The sequence below is a fragment of the Cryptomeria japonica genome, chromosome 6 (genome assembly GCF_030272615.1).
Source record: "Cryptomeria japonica chromosome 6, Sugi_1.0, whole genome shotgun sequence".
In the NCBI taxonomy this organism is placed as follows: Eukaryota; Viridiplantae; Streptophyta; class Pinopsida; order Cupressales; family Cupressaceae; genus Cryptomeria; species Cryptomeria japonica.
In genome coordinates, this window is record NC_081410.1 from 369,684,781 (window position 1) to 369,709,679 (window position 24,899).

The 24,899-nt window shown below is 36.5% G+C and overlaps 1 protein-coding gene across 1 annotated transcript; it reads left to right on the top strand.

Annotated features, from left to right (window-relative positions):
* Nucleotides 1-5,812: 5,812 nt before the first annotated feature.
* On the top strand, nucleotides 5,813-10,294 carry LOC131072226 (B2 protein). Its single transcript, XM_058008339.2, has 6 exons — nucleotides 5,813-6,211; nucleotides 7,541-8,152; nucleotides 8,731-8,831; nucleotides 8,953-9,036; nucleotides 9,396-9,506; nucleotides 9,644-10,294. Exons 2-6 carry the CDS (start codon nucleotides 7,597-7,599, stop codon nucleotides 9,683-9,685), a joined length of 894 nt encoding a protein of 297 aa, XP_057864322.2. The 5' UTR covers nucleotides 5,813-6,211; nucleotides 7,541-7,596; the 3' UTR covers nucleotides 9,686-10,294.
* Nucleotides 10,295-24,899: the final 14,605 nt, after the last annotated feature.

Genomic DNA, 24,899 nt, shown 5'->3' on the forward strand with positions numbered 1-24,899 from the left:
TATCATATGTTATATGTATGCCTTCATGGTGGTTGTAATTTGATGTAATCATGATGTATTTAATGAGACTTGGCATTTTAAGTGCAATTGTAATATTACATTATCCTTGCAATGTAAAACAAAAAAACAATGTAATATGATGAGATATAGATGTTAGGATTTATTTCTTTAATTAAAATCATTGTTGTAATGTAATTGAATGTGTTATCATGAATGAAGTATAGTAATGTTATTGTTATCTCATGCAAAGTATGAAAACAATCATTGATTAGTGTAATTAAGATTCTAATGGTTAAATGTATTTCTTAAATGCATTAATTGATCTTAAGTTAAGATTAGTTTAATTAAGTAATTCACATTGGGAAACTCTTTAGGAGTTTGAGTTAAGTCTTCCGCTTGTGCAACTTCTATTACAATGTTATTTCATACGCTTATGTGTTCTATATTGTTTAAAAAAATATATTTTGCAATCTTTTCGAGTGTTTGTAGTTGTATACTTTAGGGTTTCTTGGTGGGGCATTACAAGTTCTTTAACCCGCAAGAGAAAATTCAGTCATTAGCACTCAGGATCATTTTTATCTTCTTATCAAAACTAGTGTATTCCAAAATATCAGGATTTCGGGGTTCCAGGTTCAATTGAACTCCCAAATATTATATGGCAGAATTTGAGTTTACAAATTCAAGACATCAACAATTTTTAATTGTACCAATCCTTTGTCCGTAGTGTTACAATCAATAAATAATTTCACTTGAATTAGGTTGAACATTGAAAACATTAAAAGTCATAAACAAGAATAACACATACAAGAGGCAATCAAAATTGATTCTAGATTCAAAACATCCTCACTGATAAGACCCTGATTTAAAAACTTTGTAATGCATTCTCATACACATTTCATGCAAACTCGGGTTATCATAAAGCTTATTTCAAATTAACTATTTAACTTCTACATCAAAATTTGGGCTTGCTAGGAATAGCTTTAGACCTCATTCCGAGATCTCAGGATCCAAGAATCTCGAAGTGAAAAGACACCAAAATTCCATATTTTGGGATCCCAGGATCTCGAACTCTATAATGCAAAACACTTAAGACTTTGAAAATAGCCATCTTACAGTTACACTTTGGGATTCCAAGATTCTGGGGTTTTGAAGCTTGGAAGGTAGGGATTTCGAAACTCTGGGATCTTGAAATTTTGAAGTCATGAAAGGATAGGCTTGGATGTACTTTGAGATCCTAGGAACTCGAGGTTCTGAAGTGTGAAAGTTTACAACTCAAAGTTGCTTCGGGATCATAGAAATCCGGGGTCCTAGAGTATTGAAAGGGAGATGGCTTCGAAGGTTGGGATTTTGGAGATCTGGTATCCTAAAGATAAAGAACAACTCACTTGAAGGGATCAAAGTTTTGGGATCACGGGATCCCAAAGTTGGAAAAAATAGGGAAACCCCAGGGCACAAAAATCGATGAAAAACGGGCTAGCATGTCAAAAAACTGACTTATTTAGAAACTAGAAAGCAAGAAAAACCCTAAACAAAACAAAAACAAAGCAAAACGAACATAAACAAAAAGGAGGACAAAACCAAAACCCTACCTTGACACTGAAGAGAGAAAAACCCAAAGCACGAAAACACGACCACAAGTTTGTCGAAATCGCCAAGTGAAGAGATCTCGCGAGGAATCGAAATGCATAAATGAGCAAAAATGAGCTAGCCAAAGGTATTTATACATGTTGGTGATAACGAAAAATCGAGGTCAAACACAACACTCTAGGGTTTTGGGATCTCGAAGTTTTGAACTCACATGACTAGAAGTCATGATGCACTTTGGAAACCTAGGGTCCCAAAACTACGAAGGCAAACAAACGAACAAAATGATGAGAACTCTAGATTCCAGGATTTCGAGGCTCCAATGAACAAAACAGGGAGAACTCGGGATCCTAGGATTTTGAGGCTCCAATGAACAAAATAGAGAGAACTTGGGATTCCGAGGCACCGAGGATCCAACAAAAAATGGACAAAAGAGACCTGGGATCCCAAGAACCTAAGATTTCGAAGCCCAAAACAAACAAGACATGAAGAACTTGGGATCTCGAGGTTCTTGGATTCTGAAGCTCCAACAAAAAGGGGCAAAAAGAACAAACAAGGAACTTGAGATCCTGTGAACCTAAGGTTCTGAGATTCTTTGAACAAAACGAAACAAAAAGGCTTCAGAGTTCTGAGATCATGAGGTCTCGAATTCTCAAAAGTGCAAGAGCTAACAAAAACCCAAACACTCGGAAACTTGAAGTTTCGGAAACAGACAATGAAACAAGATAACAAAGCAAAATTGGAAACCCGAGACCCTAGGGTTATGAAGCTTAAAAATCCAAAACCTGGGATCTCGAAATCCTAAAACAAAATAAAAGAACAAGAAAAACAAGGGAAAAACACATAAGACAAGGACAAAAAAGAGGACCCACATTTTACTAAATATTAATGGAGGGGGTGAGTATGCAGGGCATAATAGGATGTATGTACTTGGATGATGCGGGCACTATATGTGCAACTAAGGACTCTCTAAGATACATATCAGTTGCTTAAAGAGAAATTGATTAAATTCAATAGTTAACTAAAACAAAGACAATGCTGCGATATAAACTTGTCTATATAGAAATTGCTGCAGGTAACTAGCAAATTAACTCAACAATGGCTACAATAGTGTAGTGTTATGACTATACTGCAACATTAACTCATAATCTAGAATACTAACATCATTAATAGATTATATACATCTAACTAAAGAAGAATAAACATACCAACTAATTTATGAAAGTAATGAACAATCTAACTAATGCTAAATAAATGAAACTAACTATAAGAGGATTACACTACCTCAAGTGGCCCTTGCTTGAGGGGATGCAACCTCGGATCACAAAGTAATCTTAACTTAGTATGTCATCAATCATTCACTTTATTCAACATATAGTAGTAACTTCTCTAATTAATCATAAATCTAGGTAGAATCTAGTTTGTATCACATATGCGAAAGATCTTCCAAACTTTAGCAAAATTGGACTTTATACACAGCCCAAAAGAGTGGGGTAATTACATCTCAGAAAATTCTAAGAGCAATTGTCAATCCTCCCTAACATTGAGGATGACTTATTTTACTATGAAACTGAAAAATGACAACTAACTTAATAGGAGTCTCAATCCAAATTGGACTCTCATTCAAATAGTAAACAAAAAGATATGAACATGCAAGAATCCATTTGCATGACTTAATGAAGCACAACTTCATTATCTTGTGAGCTCCTCCATATCCTTCACACATTTATTCTTCAAAGGCAAGGTCAATAGAGCTTCATTACAATCGCATTCTGATTGACATCCTTTGAATTCTTCCATGCGGGTCGTAGGGGCATGTCCTGCTTTGGCCGCAGGCTAACCACTAATGTTTAAGCTGTAGGTTAGTCTTATAGAGCAAGTAGCCATTCACATCAACCCCATTTACAACATCATGCCATTATATCAACCATGAAAATCAAAATAACATATTCATTCATCATATATCATATAAATCATTATTTAGTTAGAACATGGTTCAAGATATACTCTTAAAATATATAAAAGTCTTATGAAAGTAGGGATAAAACGTATAAAACAATACCAATTGCAAGACTTGTCATTAACTCTTGCCTTACCTTGATTTTTAATATGCTTATTTTAAAAGATGTGTTCGAGACCTATTTGATATATAAATAAATTATGTATTATTTATATTATTTTGATGATGCCATAATTAAAATATTATTATAAAAATGTCAATTATATAATGTTGATTTATCTTATTACATATGCTTTTGCTATTATTATGTATTGGGTAGATGCACATAGTGTTTAACTTGAGTATAAGTTATATGTCAAGTCTCATTGATGGTTGATCAAAGATAAAATATAGGGTTTATTTAATTTTCTTTACTTATTATCTTCACATCTAGAGTAAATGATGTCTCATGAAAAACCCATAAAACCAAATATTTAGGTCACACACTATTTATAAAATCCACCTTCTAAGATTAGTAGTGTGCTTTCATTCCTTGTGTGACTTTATTAATTCTTGCACGTGTTTATGGTTGCTATTCTTGAAAAAGACTATATAACACACCAAAATAGCTTAAATCAAATGGAAAATAAGGGAGATTTGAAATTAATAAGAGAAATCAAAAGTGTTCAAAAATGCCATATTAGCTTTATTTATGTAAAAATAAAGAGTTTGAATGTAAATATGCTTAGAAGGCAATTATGACTAGTTATAAATTAAAAGGGCCAATCTAGAACAAGCCTTGAGGGTCATTTTAGATATTATATTAACAAATATTATTTCAATAAGTTTTAAGTTGAATTATGAAAAGAAAAATGGATAATTGGTTCGAGGTTTACTCTATATAAGAAAGGAAATTCATTTTACTCTATATTTTTCTATCTTATGCATAGAAATGAGAATAAAGATAAGAATGACTTAGTGTGAAACCCTAAGTTGATCTTTGAATTTTGCAAGAAAGATTGCTTAAGGAGGACTCTAATGTGTTGAATGGTGATTGTTTATTGGTGCAAAAAATATCTAGAATACATTGACCTTGAAATTTATTATGGAAACACAATTCTTCTTCTTATGAATTTTGTTGTAGGTTAAGAGAAATAATTGTATGTTTTGATTGACATGCAAATGAGGAAATTGGGATGTTTGCTGGGTTTATTATACCTAAAATGTAGTGTTGTCACATTCTTGAGTATGTATTAAAAATATGATTTATTTTGTTTTTTATGAGGGGAAAATGGTAGTACTAGAAATCTAGATGATCGATTTTATTTTTAGTTTGTGAAAAATGTAAAAATGGAGTAAACCACCTACAAAATTTGCTACTCCTTTGTTTGTTAAAAAGTAGACAATACTATTTTGAACTCTATAACAATAAATAAATTAAGCTCATGTGAACTACCTAATCCACAATCTTGCCTCATCAAGATACACTTCCATTCTTCAATTTAGACTATTGCCTTTCTTGACTACAATTGTTACAACTTAAGAATCCTTTTTCGTTTTTAATTCATAAAAACCTTTCTTTTCTTGACTACAATTAATACAACTTAAAAATCACCTTCCATTTCTAACTCATAGAAAACTTCCTTACAAACAAAAATAAAACCGACCAATATACCTCCCATTCAACTTCATATAAAATTCCAAACCCAAAGAACCACCCATCCAAAATCTCCTATACTATGACCTTTTCTTATCTATACAAATCATCACTTCTATTCAAAACAAAAGAGCCTAAAATCTAATAAAAGTCTACACACGTAAATTATATGGACAAAATTCAAAGGAAATCTCCAAAGTTGAATCCTTCGTCAAGACCAAAATAAAACCTAAAACTTCCAAAGGCTCAAGGTTGTGTGCAAGGAAGAATTCGAAGACACCTACCAATAGAAAGCTACTTAGGTAATTAGAGCAGGTGGAGAAAGAGAAGCAATGCCAATGTCTCTAGAAACTCATGGGAGCCCCACACGGGGAGAGGAGGAAACTTAGTCTAGACTGCACTACTTACTCACCACCATCATCATCCCACCATCATCATCATCATACATAGCTTTAGCGTATTTGACCAGTGTGGACAGGGGCTTTGGCTTCACAAGTCTTCTTGTAACTCCAACCATGATATTTTTGTTTTTATTATATGATATTTAAAAAACACACAAATTTCTTGGCACGCTGTTTTACCGCTCCTAATTTCTTTAGGTGCACGGCAGGACGTCATTTTCAAGGTGACAGCGCATATCCAAAGGCTCACATCATCATTCATGTGAAGGGCTTTTCTGTACCTAAAGTCTCATCTCCTATACAATGCCATGAAGCATTATTTTTATGTATCATGGATGTATGGATGAGTTGGATGGAGGATCCTTCGCTGTAGTTTACTATTCGCTGTGTAAAATCTGCAGCTTATCTACTATTTATCGTCAACGCTATTATGGATTCTTTTGCAACCACAACACAATGAAAAAATCACAGGGATCGTAGCTTGTCAGTAAGTTGTTTCTCTATATTTGATCCATCGCCAGTGCAGGAATTGGGGAACTTGTGGGTTACGATTCGAAGATAAGCACACCAGGGTTCAGCTTTTCGAGGGTTTGACTGCATCTGTCTTCATTGGGCTTCAGCTTTTAACAGGTTTTTGTTACATACTGGCATTGATTTGTTCTGTTTAGAGGGCTCTGTGTATGGGGTTGTGTTCTGTTTTTTTTTGTTGGTCTGTTCGTTGAGGTTCGGGTAGGCCATTTGTGTTTGCATAGCGAATTTTATATTAGGATTTGCATTTGGGTTTCTTTAGTCTCCTGTTTCATTGCGTTTTTCGGAGGCTTGATTAAGAAGTGACCATTCTGTACGAGTATATGCTGTGTTTCCTTGGTGTTTTTGAGGGTTAGAGTGGAGGTATTCTTTTTTGGTGGGCATTTTCTATATTGCTTTTGAGGGTCAGAGTGGATGCATGAACTTAAAACTCGTTTTTTTTTGGTGGGTTTTTCTCTTTTGACGAGATTTTGTGGTCTGACTGTGTATGGGGATTTCTGGCTTGAACTGGGATTATTTTTGTTAGGTTTTTAGGGCACAGAGGTTTCTTGGCTGCATTTTTTCGCATGTGATTGATAGAAGATTGCATTTGTTCTTCTAATTGTTAAGAGTTTGCTAATGTCTTCGTCCGGACATCTTTACTTTTATAAAAAAGAGTGATATGCACAGTGCAATTATATTCTAAAATTATCTTACGGGTATGATTTTGTGTATAGATTGATTAGCTGGTTATATATAGGGTGTTTGAGTCAGGGATTTGACTGTGGATTGCGCTTTAGGTGAACACGATTTCCCCGCATTGTTGTTTTTTGTGATAAGATTTTGTGTTTGTGGAGTCGATTTATCTATTTCTTTTTAGTTTTCGTAGAGAAAAATTGCTTTTTTGGTGTTATAAATAAGATCTGTAGTCTTCTTTGCCTATGTATTTGTATTCTGTGGAGGAACATATGAAAAACGTAAGTCTGTCTGATTTTGCAAAGTCATCTTTTAAGAACGTTGCTTTTGAGGTTTAGATTAAGTGTAGTACCCAATGAAGTTTGTTTATGGGTCTTCAATGTTTTGGCTGTGGTTTGGGCCAACGGGTGAATGGAATATCATGGTACTGGCCTTAATTTGATATAGTCTGAGGTCTCCAAAGTGGATAATTTTTTTAGAATAGTTGAAATAGATCTACATGTAATCACACGAACATTATACAGACTCTTCACCTTAAAAAGGTGGAAAGAATGGACTGAATTGGATCATATTAATGTATAAAAGTTTGAAAAAATATCTTTTCAACTTGGAGGTATCCTTTGCTTATTTTGATATGTTAATGGATCGAAGTCTTTGCCTATTGTATGTTAATGGCACTGAAGACAATTTAATTTTCAGTAATAGCTCATAAGAACATTATTCTGTTTTGTAATTCACTTCTGTTTTTGTTTGCAGATTTTGGAATCAGGAGTTGGTAAATTGAAGTTTGGCATTCTCCCTAGTAAGCTGACATGGCAAACGCTTACTCTTTCTGGCAGTTTGGGGAGGAGCTTCGAGGCCATGTCAGGGCCACAGATGACCACAAATGGAACCTGGCTGCCTCAAAGTTGGCGCTAGCAGAGCAGATGAGAACAAAAGGGGACCGTATGAACAGGATAGAAACTACAGGGTCTCCTGCAGAGCCCAAGCAGAAGGGGAAATCTAAGGGAAAACAAGAAGGGAACAAGGTTGACACCCTTAATTTTAAACAGATGAACCTTGATTGGAAACAGGGTGATATGGGAGTTGGAGTCAAGGGAGGATTAAATGGAATTTATAATACCAATTCTCTGATTCATCACAACAATAACAATAACAGCAATAACAACAACAACAACAATAATCACCACAGCAACAACAACAACAATAACAACAATAACAGCGGAAGCAACAACAACAGTGCACTTGACAAGCGCTTCAAGACATTGCCATCAACAGAAATGTTGCCAAGGAATGAGATTCTTGGGGGTTACATTTTTGTGTGCAACAATGATACCATGCAAGAGGATCTCAAGCGTCAACTCTTTGGTAAACACATCACCACTCTTCTTATTCAGTAGCTTGTACATCCATGCTCCCCAAAGTAGGTTGCACTAGTGTTTTTTTTGTTTGTTTGTATTGCTTTCGATCATGGTACTGGAATACTTCCATAGTGTTTGTTAGTATTTTTTAAAAATGAAATTTACAAGTTCAGTTTCTCTATTGTCAAGACTTAAGCCTACAAGATAGATCCCTACATCATTTCTATAGCTTGATGTATTTATGCCATGCAAAGCGTACATGCTGCATACAAGCGCCGCACTACTGAAAGTGGGGGTATGTTGGTTTGCGAACTTAGATTTGTCTTTGGTTAAGGCTGTGCAGTAAGAAGATTTATGTATTCTTCAGAAATGACTCCAGAATAGGGATATCTGCTTCTGGTGCCCTGATGGGTTTGAGTTTACACTTTACCGTAGTTCCATTTGCTTCCGTTATGGTTTAATTAGCGATATTGATACACACTTACTCAAATAGGGTTCTGAACTGTTACATATGGCACCAGTGATATTTGTTCTTAATTGGTGTTATAAGATTGTCTAAGATGCATGAATATTGTTTATTTGCAGGTTTGCCTCAAAGATATCGGGATTCTGTTAGGGCAATAACACCAGGGCTGCCTCTATTTTTGTATAACTATACAACCCATCAACTCCATGGAATCTTTGAGGTTAGACTGGCACACTGTGGGCATGATTTGAAGAGTTTGTGTTCATTCTGGTTACGGGTATTGTTTTAGCTTTATCATCTCACTGTGTGGCCTCTTACTTTGTGTCGATGGTTTTGTTTAGGCTGCTAGCTTTGGGGGATCTAATATCGATCCAACAGCGTGGGAAGACAAAAAATGTAAGGGCGAGTCTCGATTTCCTGCACAGGTATCAATACCTCTTAACTTGGCTAATGAAAGGTTGGAGTTTTTTGCAGTAGTTTTAGAGAGGCTTTTCAAAAACCTGGATGATGTATAATTAATTAATTAAATTATAGTGATCTCGTATCTGACCGGTAAGAAAGGAATCATTAGGCAGATTAGATTGAATTTTATCCAAGTACTCAGGAATGTGTCTGACTATTGAATGTGCATTCTCTGCAAAGCAAATTGGTTTTCCAAGTCATGTCATTGTGCTTGCAACATGTTTTGTAATACAAAGTGGGATTAATGATGTCTACTTCTCAGTATTTGAAAGCTAATGAAAAGAATCATAATGTTGAATTTACTAAATGAAATGTTTCTTAGGTTCGTATTCGGGTGAGAAAGCTTTGCAAACCGCTGGAGGAGGATTCTTTTAGGCCTGTGTTACATCATTATGATGGTCCCAAATTCCGGTTACAACTATCTGTTCCAGAGGTAGACTGTTTTACTATTAAGATAGTTTTGTGTGATAGACATCTTTTCGTTAGCTGATATAATGATTGTTTATTGGCTTTGAACACACTATTCTTTCTAAAGTATTACAGAACTTACCATTTACATTCTTGTTACAGACTCTGGACTTGATGGACCTGTGCAACCAGAACAGTATCTAATGTGCAGATGCCCGGTTAATACCATCTTTAGAATGCGTTTAATCTACCGTTTCTCTCAAATTTAGTGTGTGGTGTTTGTTTGATGTAATACAATTAAAGCTGTACTATTTCTATGGGGGAAGGACAAGGTCTTTCTTGTATAGAGGGTTGAGTGATGCATATTTCAGGAGTTGACTTCCCTTACATATTTTGACCTCTTGGAGCTAATCAAATTTGAAGAGCTATGATACTTTGGTTTGGAGGTGATCCAGTATATACACAATCTATAGTAGCTTTTTGTGGTTGAACTCAATGAGTTTAAATTCTACAGATTCATGGTTATGGGAGCTTACTGGACCATAGATTGGGTCAGTGAGATTTTTAGATACAGATGTTTCTGTAACCTGTACAAAGGGTGCAGGAAGATCCTTTATATAAATAGAATGTAATGTAAAAGATGGAAAGGACCAGAGTTTGACGACATATACAGTCTTCGTCTCTTGCAGGAGAACAGAAGTGTTAGCATGCTTCTATTGCTGTTCAAAATTGTGAATGTCGTCTTATGCTAGTCGTGTTTGTAATTGGAATGACATTAAATAATTTAATGTTGTATGCTTGGGTATTTGTTTATTTGACATGTTCTGATATTCTTGGACATTTTCAAGCTATGTTGCTAGACATCACGTGTATGCTTTAGGCTTTTAAAATGGAAAAATGTTAGGCTATGCTGAGATTCCATTGGCAGGCACCTTGCATGCCCATGTACATCAGTCCAGTAGGTCCTTTGCAAGGTGAAATAAAATTAGAACAGCAAACATAAATCTCATCTTTGGACGATTCTGTGTGATGAGTTAATCTCCTGTTCCTCCTTCATTATATTTCAATTTGATTCTGTTGATGACAAAAGTGGTTCTAGAATCCTTTACTCTTTGGCATGGTGGAATTGCTTCTGGCATTTTGGACGAGGTTTTCTTCTTGAAATAATTACAACAGCAAATTTGATCTCATCTTTGGACCATTTTGTGTGATGAGTTAATCTCCTGTTCCTCGATCATTAAATTTCAAATCTTCAATTTGATTGTGTTGATGACAAAAGTGGTTCTAGAATCCTTTACTCGTTTGGCATGGAGGAATTACTGCTGGCATTTTGGACGAGGTTTTCTTCTTGAAATAATTAATAGAGGAGGTAGTCCAGAAATTTTCTGAGAGCTTTATTATTGTACTGTATTAACTATTAGGTTTATTATTGTATTGTATAAGGTTTCTTTCTAATTGGCAAGGTCTTAAAAGCTTTTTCAGGTTCTGTAATAGCTTGTGATATTTAGGGTATAGTTTCTGATTTTGGTGTCTATGTTTTCCTTATATATCAAGCCAGGAAAGTTGACATTGTTTATTGGTTATGCCCCGGATTTCCTTACAACAATCAGAATAGATTTTGGCAGTAGTTTGACGGGCTTACTATTTGTGCTGCATATATTTTTAGATATATTTCTCCATCGAAACTTTCAAGACTCCCTGTGAAAATTAGGATGTTAAATTCTTCAAAGTGAAAATATTGAAGAATTTATTTATTTATTTTTTGGAGGAGGATTTTATATCATTCACAAATTTCAGGGAATCTCAAATCTATGCTGATACCTCTCTTCAGCTGAGAGTTGAGGACTGAAGGGTATCCATTCGACCAAAGTCACCCAAAACATGCTCAAGGCCTGATCGTGAAGGTTTAACCTTAGTGGATGGTGTAATCAGGAGGCAGCCCTCATCAATTGTGCACAATGGAGCTACAGCTCTTTGTTAAAGAATTAATTCAGTTAATTCAGCGCACAATCTGTTTCACAGAGCCCTTTGATAAAGAATTCATTCCGTGTACAATCTGTTTTACAGAATTCTAGTTCTAGAGAGTTAATTTATTACTATTTTAGTTTGAAATAAGGAAATAGCTCTATCGGGTTATTTGAGATACTACATCTTCTGAAGGATCAATCATCTCGTATTTCAATTTTAAGAAGGCATTTTTCTCTTTTGGTTCGAGTAAAGTTTCTTCCATTCAGAAAGCCATTTGCTTCTTCTAATCTCGAGGTTTGAGGTTCCACAGTTCTACTCTAGTTATCTAGATATTGCAGCAGTACTATTCTCTGCATAAATATTTGGCTAAGTTTCTTCCATTCAAAAAAGCTATTTCCATTTTTTTAAATGTCAATCAAGGTTTGAGGCTCCAGTCACACTGTAGTTATGTGGATATTGCAGCAGTACCATTCCTCTGCAGAGACAGCTCATATTTAGATACTTATGCTTTTTAGTGATAATATCTGCAGTGTCTCAAGATATTTATGCTTTTTAGTGAGAATATATGCAGTGTGTAATGATGAGGTGGTGATGACAAAGTGATTATGATTTTCTAGGATTTGGGAAGGCAGATGTTTAAAATCTAAACGATTAACAATCATTAAAGTAAGTAGGTTTCGATCTGTAGTTCAAATGGTTGGTAAGGTTGTGTGAAGATTTTGGATTCTTCTTATGTGCTGGCTGGGTTTATCTGGCTGAATTGTTTTTGACCATTGCCTCAGCTCATTCCTTCCATACCACAAAACTCATCAACTTAACTCACTCTTTCAGAGCACAAAACTCAATATTGTCGGACATGATTGCTGGATATAAAAAAACAATCATTAAGATAAATAAAGTAGTTTGAACTGCCCACCGGAAGACACCTGTATAGGTTGCTTTCTAACCTTACCTGCTACCCTTTATTCTTTTAGACTATTTCCACTTTTAAATTTGTATCCAAGTTGGTCGTCACCTTACCTGCCCCATCTTATAATTTAATAAAACGCGTTTTCACACTTAGATGCCCACTTTTGGGTTTTTCTCTCGTTCTTGCTTACGTGTTGGAATTTGGGTTTTTCTCCTCGTCTTTTATTATTTTTAAATAGGAGTCGGGGTTTCACTTCTCACATTAAATATTTGAAATTATTTCCGCTTTATTGCTAAAGGGGGAGTGTGGGGACAACGTATGATGAATATACAACAACTATGCTACATTGCAATTATTTCCGCTTTTATAAAGCCCAAGCTGGAATTTATTCCTCCCAACGTTATAGAATGATGAATATTTTATTGGAGCATCTAATTTTATTACTCAAGTTTGCCCTTGTGGATCATGGTTTATATTATGTAAAAGTCCATGGTCTTTCACATGAGGAAATAAATATACTTTTGTACTAATTTGGAATTATGTTCAAGTAATGTGGAATTTTAACAAATCAAAAAATGGTCTATTTAATTTGCATAAATAGATATTTTTGTATTAAATTTAAAATAATATATTGAAGTAATGTGAGATTTTAACAAATTGATAAATTGTCTATTAAAGTCTTAGTTTGAAGTAGATTTGATTTTGTACATAAAAAAAGAGTTTTGCCAAATAATTTATGTTGAAAATTGCATTTCGTCAAATTTAACTTTCATATCATTAGTTTTTCTTGCCACTTACCATGTTTGTTTTCTTGACCATTTGGTCTTGATTATGCATGGATGCGTGTGTGTTGTGGAGGTGTTAGCATGTCGCACATTTGTCCCATGAATATCCACGAGTGAAGGTGGCTGTTGGGATATTACACTTGCTAGTTTTGGCAATGCAATGTCTCTTTGGGCTCACATTGATGTTAGGGCAACTTCCAATCCCCTAATATTGCTATTTTGTACCTCATTTTTATGCATTTTGGCTATATGGTTGATTGAAATCACTTGCTTTGGCACTTGTGAAGCTCTCTTGATCATATTTATGGCATACTAGCTCACCATCTTTCACCATTGTTGAAGCTTTGTTGATTTGGAGATTGTTGCCTTTTTCATCCTTGCAAGCCTTGTTGCTTTTGGTGTTGAAAGGAGGGTAACTCTTTTTTGATTTGCTTACTTGTTTGTTATATTTAATCTAACATATCATTTAGCATATTGTTCTTGTTCATTTCCATTATTATTTTCATCACAATCTCGTCTCTAGGTTGTGCATGGAGGTGGAAAGACCAAAATGGGGATTCGACTATGGTAAATATCTAAACACAACCACCCCAAACATTTTGTCTTTGGTCCTATGTGTGCAGGTTTTAGCAACAAACACTGTTGTTTGGGTTGGAGGCTTCATATCATGGACCCTTTGCGAGTGTTTCTTGGTTTTCTTTGTCCTTGCAGTTTTTGCCTTTTCTGTTCTGTTATCTCTTTTCATCACGTTTTGTAATGTTTAGTACACAGTATGATACAATGATTATCCGACACTTTTTGGTACGAATTTCTATACATCAATCGTATAGGACATTTGCATGTTGTGTTGTCGTCCTTGACTTGTGTGTGCATCCTAAGTAGAGAGTATGGGGTTGTACAAGGGGTCTCCATAAATTGTGTTTTCATCTACTGTAGTCAAAATATTTCTCTGTTAGTATATTGTAGTTTCATACACATTTTCCCTTCTAGTGAGGAAACTTGTTGCAGCACCCCAAAGATTTGCTTAGAGTGAAGAGTTGGATTTCGAGTTCTCAGGGGGTTTGACCACCCTTTATTGTGGTTCAATTTTTCTCTACATTTTGGTGATTTCTATATGAACTCACCTTTGATTAAAACTTATTAAAATTCTTTGTAGAAGCTTTTGAAAACTTAAAAGAACAAAGTTTCCTTGTCTTCCTTTTACTTGTTAATTCTTGAGGTTGTCTGAGTGTTATGAAGCTCTTCTATGAGCTTTATGACCTAAACAACTTCAGGGATCGTGGTAAGAAGAAGTTTGAGAGCAAACATTCTCCCTAATTGTTATATTCCCCAAGACCGGGTCTAATGTTCTCGAGGAATGTGGATCCTATTTATCCTTTTGGTTCTCAATCTTTTCTTTCGGGTCTAGTTTAGGAGGTTCACCTACATTTGATTCTCAACCTAATTCTCAGCACAACACTCCTACGAATATCCTTCCTCGATCTCCTCTTGTGGATCATGGGGATGCTCTTACAATATTATTTGATCAAATTAAGTTCCTTCAGGATAATCTAATGGATTTTGAAGGATTTCTTAATTGTGAGAATGTCCTCCCTTAGGTCAATTCTCTATCAATAATATGAGAGACATACTTATCTCAAATTGTAAGGGCCTTGAGGTGCTTAAGACATTGACCATGATTGTAGAGTCTCACGTGCCTTCCATTGTACCTCAGCCCTAGGATAGTTCGACATCATTGGTCCTTGGGTGTCACAATGCATGAGGTGTCACTCAATATGGTTGATATAGGTTCTACCATCAATCCTTTATCTAACAATACAATTCCTAGCATTCATGTTTCTCAGATTCCCTTGGGGTACACCATTCTACCTCTTAGTTGCACTATTGCTACTTCCACTGTTCATGCTACCATCGTTAGCACAACTATAGCTACAACTGTTGTCTCTGCTACCCAAGTCTATGCTAAAATGGGTAATCCACCTCCACCTCCTCCATCTGGCAATCCAATCCTTAATGCCATATTATAGAATATGGGGCAATTGTAATAACCACTTGTTAATTTCACAGATGCTGCCAATCAGTCATCGCTTCCTCCATATTATCGTCATGGCTCTCTTGCTCTACATATCCATAAGGCTTCCGTACTCCAAGGGGTTGAGATTCCTAGATTTGACAAATATAATGGTGATGGTGATCCTCAACTACACATTATTTTTCTACTATTTGCAGTGATTTCCATTACCAAGATTACATTTTGGTCAAACCATTCTCCCGGTCTCTCAAAGGGATGCATTATAATGGTATAGTACTTTACCTGATCATTCTATTCAAACTTTTGATTAGTTGATGGATTTGTTTCTCCAAAGATTTGAGGCTAACATTGGTAGCAAGGTCACTATTGGTGACCTTGTTCACTATAAGCAACAACCTAAAGAAAAACACTAATTTTATTTGTAGATATCAACTTGGGTCATCTAAGATCCCTATCCCTCGCTTGATAGTGATCTCCAACAAATGTTAATCAAAAACTTGTAGTCTAACACTAAGGGAGAAAGTTTCCTAAAACAAATATCCTTCCTTTTCCAATATTTGCATTGCACTCATAAGTGGCTCAATTTGGAGATTTTGCTTCAAATTCTTGTGCTGATAACTTTGGAGTTGTCTTCCTCCGATGGGTCTAGGAAAAATAAAGTTATTGCTAATGTGATAACAATTCCCCAAGCAATTGAGAAGAGCACACATGAGCCTTAATACAATCAAGTGTTTACCAAACTATCCAATTCTTATTCGAGTACGCTTCAAAATTTATTAAAAGATAACCTGGTAACCTTTCCTAAGATCCAACCTCTCCTAGACAATAGACCATACCCTCATTGGTATGATGGTTCTAAGTTCTATCAATATTGCCATGTGCTTGGACATGACATTGAGTGTTGTCTGTGTCTGAGACATATAGTCCAAGACCACATAGACAACGGTACCATTTGGATTGGAGATAAGAAATAGAAAGCAAATAAATCTATTGATAAAACAAATAGTGAGTTGTAGATCTATACTAATCCTTTTCCTCCACATTCGACTAACTTTATTTCTGCATTGTTTTCTCCACCCATTAACTATCCATATGTGAACATGATTACTATCACTCTAATTTCTCCCTCGAGTTAGGAGATCAAAATTCTTGATATATCATTCACACCTCATGACTTGTACGGTGGAGAGGGTGTTCCTCTTTACACCCCTGCTAAGATCAATGGTAATATTGTTACAAGTGTTATGGTTGATCCCTCTTACAGATTCAATGTGATCACAGAGGAGTCCCTCTTCATCAATGGATTGCATAGGGAAAAATATGACGAGTGTAAGGCCACCATTCATACACATGACAGTCTCTTTGTTCCTTCTATGGGATGCACTACCTTGATGGTCTTTGTGGGACCTAAGACACTTTCTAGCACATTTATTGCCATTCGTAAGTCCAACTTATGCTTGATGAAGCTAGGCATTTCATGGCTGGTTTCTATGGATGTAATCCTCTTAGTCCCGCACAAGTGTCTTAAGTTTCCTCATGAGGGCGCCATGCATATTATTCAGATGCTAGATATAAGCTATTGGTGTCGTATGCGGGCTTTTCTCTTGATCATTTTTGGCCTGCTCCAATTGGACCCATGCTACCCCATGGAGATTTTGTTAGATAAGGCATATTACAAGTATAAGCCTTGGGAGTTAACACCTAAGTAGGTTCAACCTGCTATTTTTTGGCCCCTCCTATATTTACCTAGTTCTCTTAGTCTTCTCTTACACAACAATGTGCTTTGTCTTCCACTCTCTCTTCATCAGGATTTAAAAACAACCCTATTCTTCAAGGTAGGCCTCCTTATCCTCCAAAGACCATTTTGTTGGCAGTTGACACTCATTGGAATCATATGTTGTCATTGATGGCAACAAGATTCTATTGAAGGCATATACCGACATATACTGACATTTGGAGGCATACACCAACGGATACCGGCATTGAGTATTCAGGGTCATCACCGACACCGATGCCGACAATGACATCCAACTCTTCAGTGAAATCGACATCAGTCTGGATCCAAAATGTTTTATTATAAAATCATTTTGTAATTATTGTGTAAGGCCGACATTGAATATCTTTTGTATTGTAAGCCGACATAAGGCATATTGTTTGTAAGGGTATACAAGTCAGTCTGTTAGGTCATTTTGAAGATGAGAGATAATAGGAAAATGTATATGACATGGTGGCAGAACTATGTGATGCCAAGGATATGTATGTAGATCATTTGTATGTGAATGTAATATCATGCCATGATCAGTAGATAGTTTGTAAAGCATTCTTGGAGGAAGAGGAGATATCGGTATAAGGTTCAGGGTTTATGAACCAGTACAGAACAAAGCTTTAATCGAAACTCTTTTGGCATTGCAGATGCATTTTGTGAGTTCACCAATATTGTTTTATTTCAACAGAAGCTTGTAGTCAGTGAGACTCTTTTGTGTTGAGCAGTGTGCTCTAGGCAGTGTGCCTTCCTGCATGTGTAGGCCCCAATGCTATGTATTATATTTCATATGGCCAGTAAATTGATATTGTGGGTCAAAAATCCTACCGTGGTTTTTCCTCTTTGAGGTTTTCCACGTATAAATTCAGTGTGTTATGGTGTTCATTCATGTGGCTAGTTTATTTACTTCATGTTATGTGTTTCTTCATTTACCGGTTTATATGTGTATGTTGTAAAAGGTTAAAATGTTGTGTTACCGACAGAACACTAATTCACCCCCCCTCTCAATGTTCTTGGGTTCATTGTATTCCAACAATTGGTATCAGAGATTGGTACCTCGGAGGAAGTTTAATAGCTTGAGGAAGATCCTGAAACTAGAATCATTAAACATGGCTATGGAGAAGCAACTTGAGATGGCACTTGAGGACTATGATGCTGAAAGGATGAAGAACTTGAAACTGCAAGATGAATTGAATTCTGCTAATGAATTCATTCTTATTCTGCAAGAAAGTTATCATCTGCTCAAGCTAAGAGAAAGGAACTTTTGCAAAACCAGGATGATGAAGAGAAAAATGCACTTAAGGAACAATGTTAGAAGTTGAGTCAAGCAAACATGCTCATGAAGAATGAAATGCAAGACCTGACTATGAGGTTATCAAAAGAGATTGAGGACATAAAGAAGAAGGAAGAAAATCTTGTTATATCTCTGAAGAACAAATTTGATGAATGTGGCAGATTGACTCATGAGAATAATCCGTTGAAAACTGATTTGGTACACTCCTAGAATAATGAACAAGAGCTTGAAAGACAAATAACAACTATGAGAGATGATCTGACTACTGCAAGTGACTATAAAGAAAAATTCAGGATTAGTACTGCACAGTTGGATGATTTATTGAAAAGACAAAGGCAGAGTGAAGATTCTAGAGGACTTGGATTTGTACAAGGTGAAAGCTCTGGTACTGCAAATGAAGATCAGACAACCGGTATGCAAAACTCACCAGACCAAAGGAAACCAATAAGGAAATCTAATGCTTACAAATTCAATGGTAGATCTTTTGTTTGTAATAAATTTGGGCATATGGCTAGACAATGTAGAAATAGAGAAAATCAAAACTACAATTCAGTTCCTGGTCAATGTACAAATTGCAAGAAATATGGTCATAAGTCAAAAGATTGCAGAATGAATGTCAAATGTCATGCATGTGGAACGTTTGGTCATTTGGCTAATCAATGAAGGTCAAGGAATGACTTCGAATATGCCAAAGCAATTCAAAAGAACAATGTTACATGTTATGCATGCAACAAAATAGGTCATATTGCTAAGTACTGCAGAAGCAAGACTACACCAACTAACAATGATAAAACAAATGAGAAAGGAAAGAAGAAGGTAGATGAAATACAACAAGATCACACCAAGAGATGGGTTATAAAATCTGAAGAACCAAGTGGAGATGCAACTACACCGGTAACTACACCTGTAACTCCACCAGTAGACCAGAGCATTCCTGCACTGACAGGAAATTCAACTGGTAATTGAGGCATACACCTTAGGGGTTGGAAAATTCATTGCAAATCTTGCATATTCCCCAAAAGAGACTTGGAGGGTGGTATTAATCATTGATGGAGGTTTATCTGGCATAAAATTGTGAAATCGACATCCGGTAGGGCACATCACTATGCATTTATGACAGTGATGAATTAGGGTTTACTCACTGATAAAAAGGGAAAATGGTCTCATTTTCACTCACCCAGCACTCCAGCAAACCAAATCGAAGCAAAGGCGAATCATAGTCGATCAAGAGCAAGTAAAGGCATTCCAAATAATTTCCAGCAGTCATCTGAGAAGTAATCAAAACTCTTCAACCAATGACTATTTTCCAGGTATTTATTTGAAATGGCATCCAGATCATCATCTGCTCCTACTTGTTGGATTGTTGGCATTGTCAAAACCGGTCAATCTAGAAAACCAGTATATGTGCTAAGGTTTGTCATTGATGTCCAACACTAACTGGGGAAGACACTAACTGGTGAAGTGGTATAGGTAGAGTGGTGTTGTTTTTCAATAAGCAATAGTGAATGGAAACAACATTGGTATTGAATGATCAAAGGTCACTTCAACTCAAGGAAAGATAAATTAAGTCAATCGATCTATCATTCAGGAAGATCAGTCATTTTGGTGATGGTGAAGTCACAAAAAGTGACTCAGGAAAGAAAAATTATTTGCTCTAACCAACCAGTAACTCACTGGTAAACAGGGGAAGAGACTTGGTGCTAGCACAACAAATTGACAAACAAAGGATGAATCGGTAATATAAGAAGTGCAGTTGCATACCGGTACACTAGTATGACAGAAGGAAGACAGGTGATCACCATATATCTCGAAGCAGTGATTGGTTATTTAGTTGCGGTGGCAAAGGATGAGTTGGTAAGCTTGTGTCTATGCCAAATCATTTGTTGGTAAGGTTAACTTTCAGTTATCATGTAGTCAAGCATGATTACATGCGGATTTTCTGGTTCACATTTATTTGGCTGAACATGACTCAAAAGTTTCTATCTTTGGGAGATACGGTGGCAGAATTGCTTGAACACTTGATGGAATTGCTGTCAGGCGTGCAAAGAAAGAGTGAGATTTTGAAATTGAAATCTTCCAAAATCCTTGATTGATCTGATTGAGGATATGCCTGAAGGTGTCGATAGAAAATGTATAAAGAGTTCTTGAGCTCTTTCAGAAAGTTTTGATCGTGTAATTTGAAACAAGGAAATCTTGTTGAAGGCGATCCAAGGTGAAGAGAAGAGTGAGAGGAAGTGCTAAGAGGTGTTAGCACAATTGAGTATGTGTGTGAGGTAGATCGACTGAGTGCAGAGCCGAAGGACAAAGAACCAATTGAGTGCAAAGCTGAAGGACAAAGAACTGGCTGAGGGTAGAGCCGAAGAACAGAGGACCGACAAAGTGTAAAGCCGAAGGTCAGAGGACTGACAGAGTGCAGTGACGAGGGATAGGTGACTGGTTGAGTGAATAGCCGAAGAAACCGGTACTATGCAGAGAAGACACAACTGGTGTGTATTGAGTGGGATGCATATTGAGATCTGATCAAGCTATCAGTAGCTAATTCACCAGATAATCCATCTGTTGCTTTCTAACAACTGCAACTTAAATCCCTTAATTGGGTGGACTCTAATAGGTCCCTACTGCAAAATCCCTTAACCGGGTAACATCTTAACTGATGTTCTGTCCTTTAACCAGGCTACCTTTAACAGGGTAAAGGCACTAACCAACCTTGTTCAAAATCTCTTAACCGGGTGGTACCTAACATTGTCTTTGTAATCTCCTAACAGGGATGGCTCTTAATTGGGCGTACTCCAGAAGAGTGCAAATTTTGTGAGTTCCTACTCATACTATGGTTTTCTCCCTATTGGGTTTCCACGAGATAACTCCTTGATGTTACTATCAACTTTTCATGCTTGCATATTTTACTTCAGTGATTAAGTATATTGTTGAATCTTAGATGAATGAAGTTTTAGAGATAAAAGTTAAATTGAGAAAATTTGATTAAGTGCTGATTAACCCCTCCCCTCTCAGCACCGGTTGGGACTAACAATTGGTATCAAAGCATCAAGTCCCTAGAATTAGAAGAAGTTAACTGGCTTAGGGAGAGATCCAAGATGATGCGTAAGGAGGGCCCTAAGTTCTCAAAGGAGAACTACATCTTAAGGTGTGGAAGAATGAAACTTTATCTAAGATCCCTAGGTGAACACTATTGGAACCATGTGATCACATAATACAATGAACCTTTAGGGACTCTTACTATGGACTAGATAAAGGAAAGGCGAGATAATACTGCTGCTATGGATTTGTTTGTTAGCACTCTTTCAGATAATGAATTTGCTGAAGTACAAGATTTGAAAAAAACTTTTTAGATATGGAATAAGTTGAAGACAATCTATGGGGGAGATCCCCATGTTCAAAAGGCCAAAGTAGACAACTTGAGAGGAAAATATGATGAGATGAGAATGCAGGAAAGTGAAAACATAGAGCAGTACAGTAAGAGGATAAAGGATGTAGTAAACTCCATTAAAAGTGCAGGAGGAAAACTCGAGGAGGATGATGTGGTTAGCAAAATCCTAAGAACTCTGCTACCACAATATGCCATAAGGGTCTCTACTATCCAGGAACTTAGATCCTCGGGAACAGTCAGTGTAACTCTTCATTCACTAATTGGTAAGTTGTGATGAATACTAAGAGGGGGGGGGGGGGGGTGAATTAGTATGCCAAAAATCTTTGCACTAAAACACTTACACAGTCTAAAGATAAACCGGTAAAGCAGTCTGACAGTCAAACCGATTACCACACATACAAACCAAAATGCGAATAAAACATTCACCCACAAAAGCAATACAACCATAACACAAGATATTTGACGTGGAAACCCAACTGGGAAAAAACCATGGTGAGATGGAACTCACAAGTCACTATCTGCAGAATAGAAACCAGACCGGTTAAGGTCTTACAATGTTCTTCACCAAAACAGATCCTGTTAGGAATCTCAATCTTTGTTAGGAGATAAGTCCAATTAAAGACTACCTTGTTAGAGGATTTTAGATTCACATGTGTGAACCACCTTGTTAGAGGATTTTACAAAGGCTTTGAGGCCTACACAGTTAGGGGCTACTGACTTGTTAAAGATGTGAGTAATCAACAAGTGTTTGATCTATCTAATAGCACAAACTGCTTGGTTAGATCCAGTATTGCTCACAGCTAATGCATTCCAGCATTACTTCAGTCTTCTCTATCTCTCTCTCTCAGTTACAACTCGATCTTCTCAGATAAGATTGCTCTTCCAACATCTCAACATCCACCTTAAACCCTAGCTCAACATTAATCCTTTTTGCAACAACCTAAAACCCTAGACATGATGTCCCTTTTAAAGGAATCTGATTTCATGTCCGTCCAATAGGATTTCTTTACAATTTCCTAGGTTCAATGAACCTAGACATACTTAGTAACACGACATAGGAATCACCGTTAATGTGTCGGCACCGTCAAACAATCGGTGGATTGGTAACTCATCACAAAATGCCAGTTGGTAACTCATCACAGAGTATTACCGATTCATACAAAATACCGGTTCATACAAAATACCGGTTGCCAGTTTGACAAAAATGAAGATTGGTAAGAATGTGTTGTGCCACTTTGCACCCTCGTACCGCTTGTGATCTATGAACCGCTTGGGGTCGACATGTCGCTTCAGACCGGGAAACACATTTTGCAAAATCACTACTAGTCTAAAGACTAGAATACAACATACCGGTTGGAACAAATACCGGTTGAGCATGAGCTCATACATATAAAGGGGATCTCAATATAAGTGTGTGTCCATCAATGACAATCACAACATAAACATAAAAAATGCCAACAAGTTGACTACTTTTGAATTGAGCAATTATGACAACATACCAAAGATTGATGCTACTTTCAAAGCATCCATGATGCATGCACCCACAAGGAGAAAGAAAGAAACTGGTAGTAGCTCTACTACCAGAACCGATCATTCCCATGAGAGTGACAATCTCCTCTCCGAGGAACAAGAGCAAGACGAAATTGAAGCTCTACTGGCAAGAAGATTGCTAAGAGGTAAAGGTAAATACAAAGATAAATTACCCTTAAAGTGCTTCTCCTGTAATAAGATAGGTCATATTGCTTCAAGATGCCTTGACAGTGATAGAGACAGGAAGGACAATTTCAGAAGTTACAGGGACAAGAGAAAGAAGGAATGCTATCTTGCAGAAGGAGTCACTGATGAAGAATCAAAGAGATCTGATGAAGATGGCATTTCTTTTGTGGCAGTCAAAGAGGACAACACAGAGGAAGGAGACATGGCATTGATTTCTAGCTCAAACCAGTGTGGAGAATGGGTGATCGACAATGGCTATACTCATCACATGACCGGTGATAGAAGCAAATTCCTCAGCATGGAGGATTTCAATGGAGGAACAATGATGTTCGGAAATGATGCCCCATGTGTATAAGAGGTAAGGGGTCTATAGCCTTGAATGATAAGATAAATTATGATGATGTCTTTTGGGTAGAAGGATTTAAGTATAGCTTGTTAAGTGTTGCACAACTTAACAATAAAGGATACCAGTTAGAATTCAATAAAGGGGTATGTAAAATAAATGACAAATCTGGAAGTCTAATTGCCATTGGTAAACAATCAAGAGGCAATTTGTTTCATCTAGACACCACCATAGGTAATTGTCTAGTGGCTAAGGTAGAAGACAACTGGTTGTGGCACAAAAGATTGTGTCATGTTAATTTTGATAGCATAGCTAAAGTCAATAAAGAAAAAAATGTAAAAGGTATGCCTGGCATAGTAAAACCTGAAAAATGCTATGTGCAAAGAGTGTCAACTAGGAAAGTTGATCGGGTCCAGTTTCAACAGTAAAAATTTTTCATCTGAAAGTGTGCTAACTTAGTTCACATAGACTTGTGTGGTCCCAGGATAACCAAGAGTCTCTATGGAGATAGGTATTTTATGTTATTTGTGGATGACTTCTCAAGGATGATGTGGGTTGTATTCCTTAAAGAAAAAACAGAATCTTTTCACATGTTTAAGGTGTTTAAGGCTCGAGTAGAAAGAGGAGCCGGTAAGAATTTGAAGTGCCTAAGATCAGACGTAGGAGGAGAGTTTACCTCTCAAGAGTTCATGAACTGCTGCGAGTAACATGGAATCATGAGACAAATGTCTGCACCCATAACACCTCAACAGAATGGAGTTGCTGAAAGAAGAAACAAAACTCTCATTGATTGTGCCATAAATCTAATGATACAGAAGGATATCCCACATACCTTCTGGAGAGAAGTGATAAGCACTGCTGTATACACTCTGAACCGGATACAGGTGAAGAAGGGGACAAACAAAACTCCTTATGAATTATGGAGTGGTTACTCAACTAATGTTTGTTATTTTAAAGTATTTGGAAGCAGGTGCTATATCAAAAGGGACGAGTTCACTGGAAAATTTGATCCCAAGAGTGATGAGGGAACCTTCTTAGGTTACTCAACAAAGAGAAAGGCAGACCGGTGTTTAAACAAAAGGACCGATAAGATTGTGGAAAGTGCAAATGTCAGAGTAGATGAGTACTCTGAGAAAAATGAACAGGACAGTAAGAGTGAACCAGAGGACTATAAAGGGTTCAAGTACAATGGACTAGTGGAACCTACTGAAGAAGATCCTGTT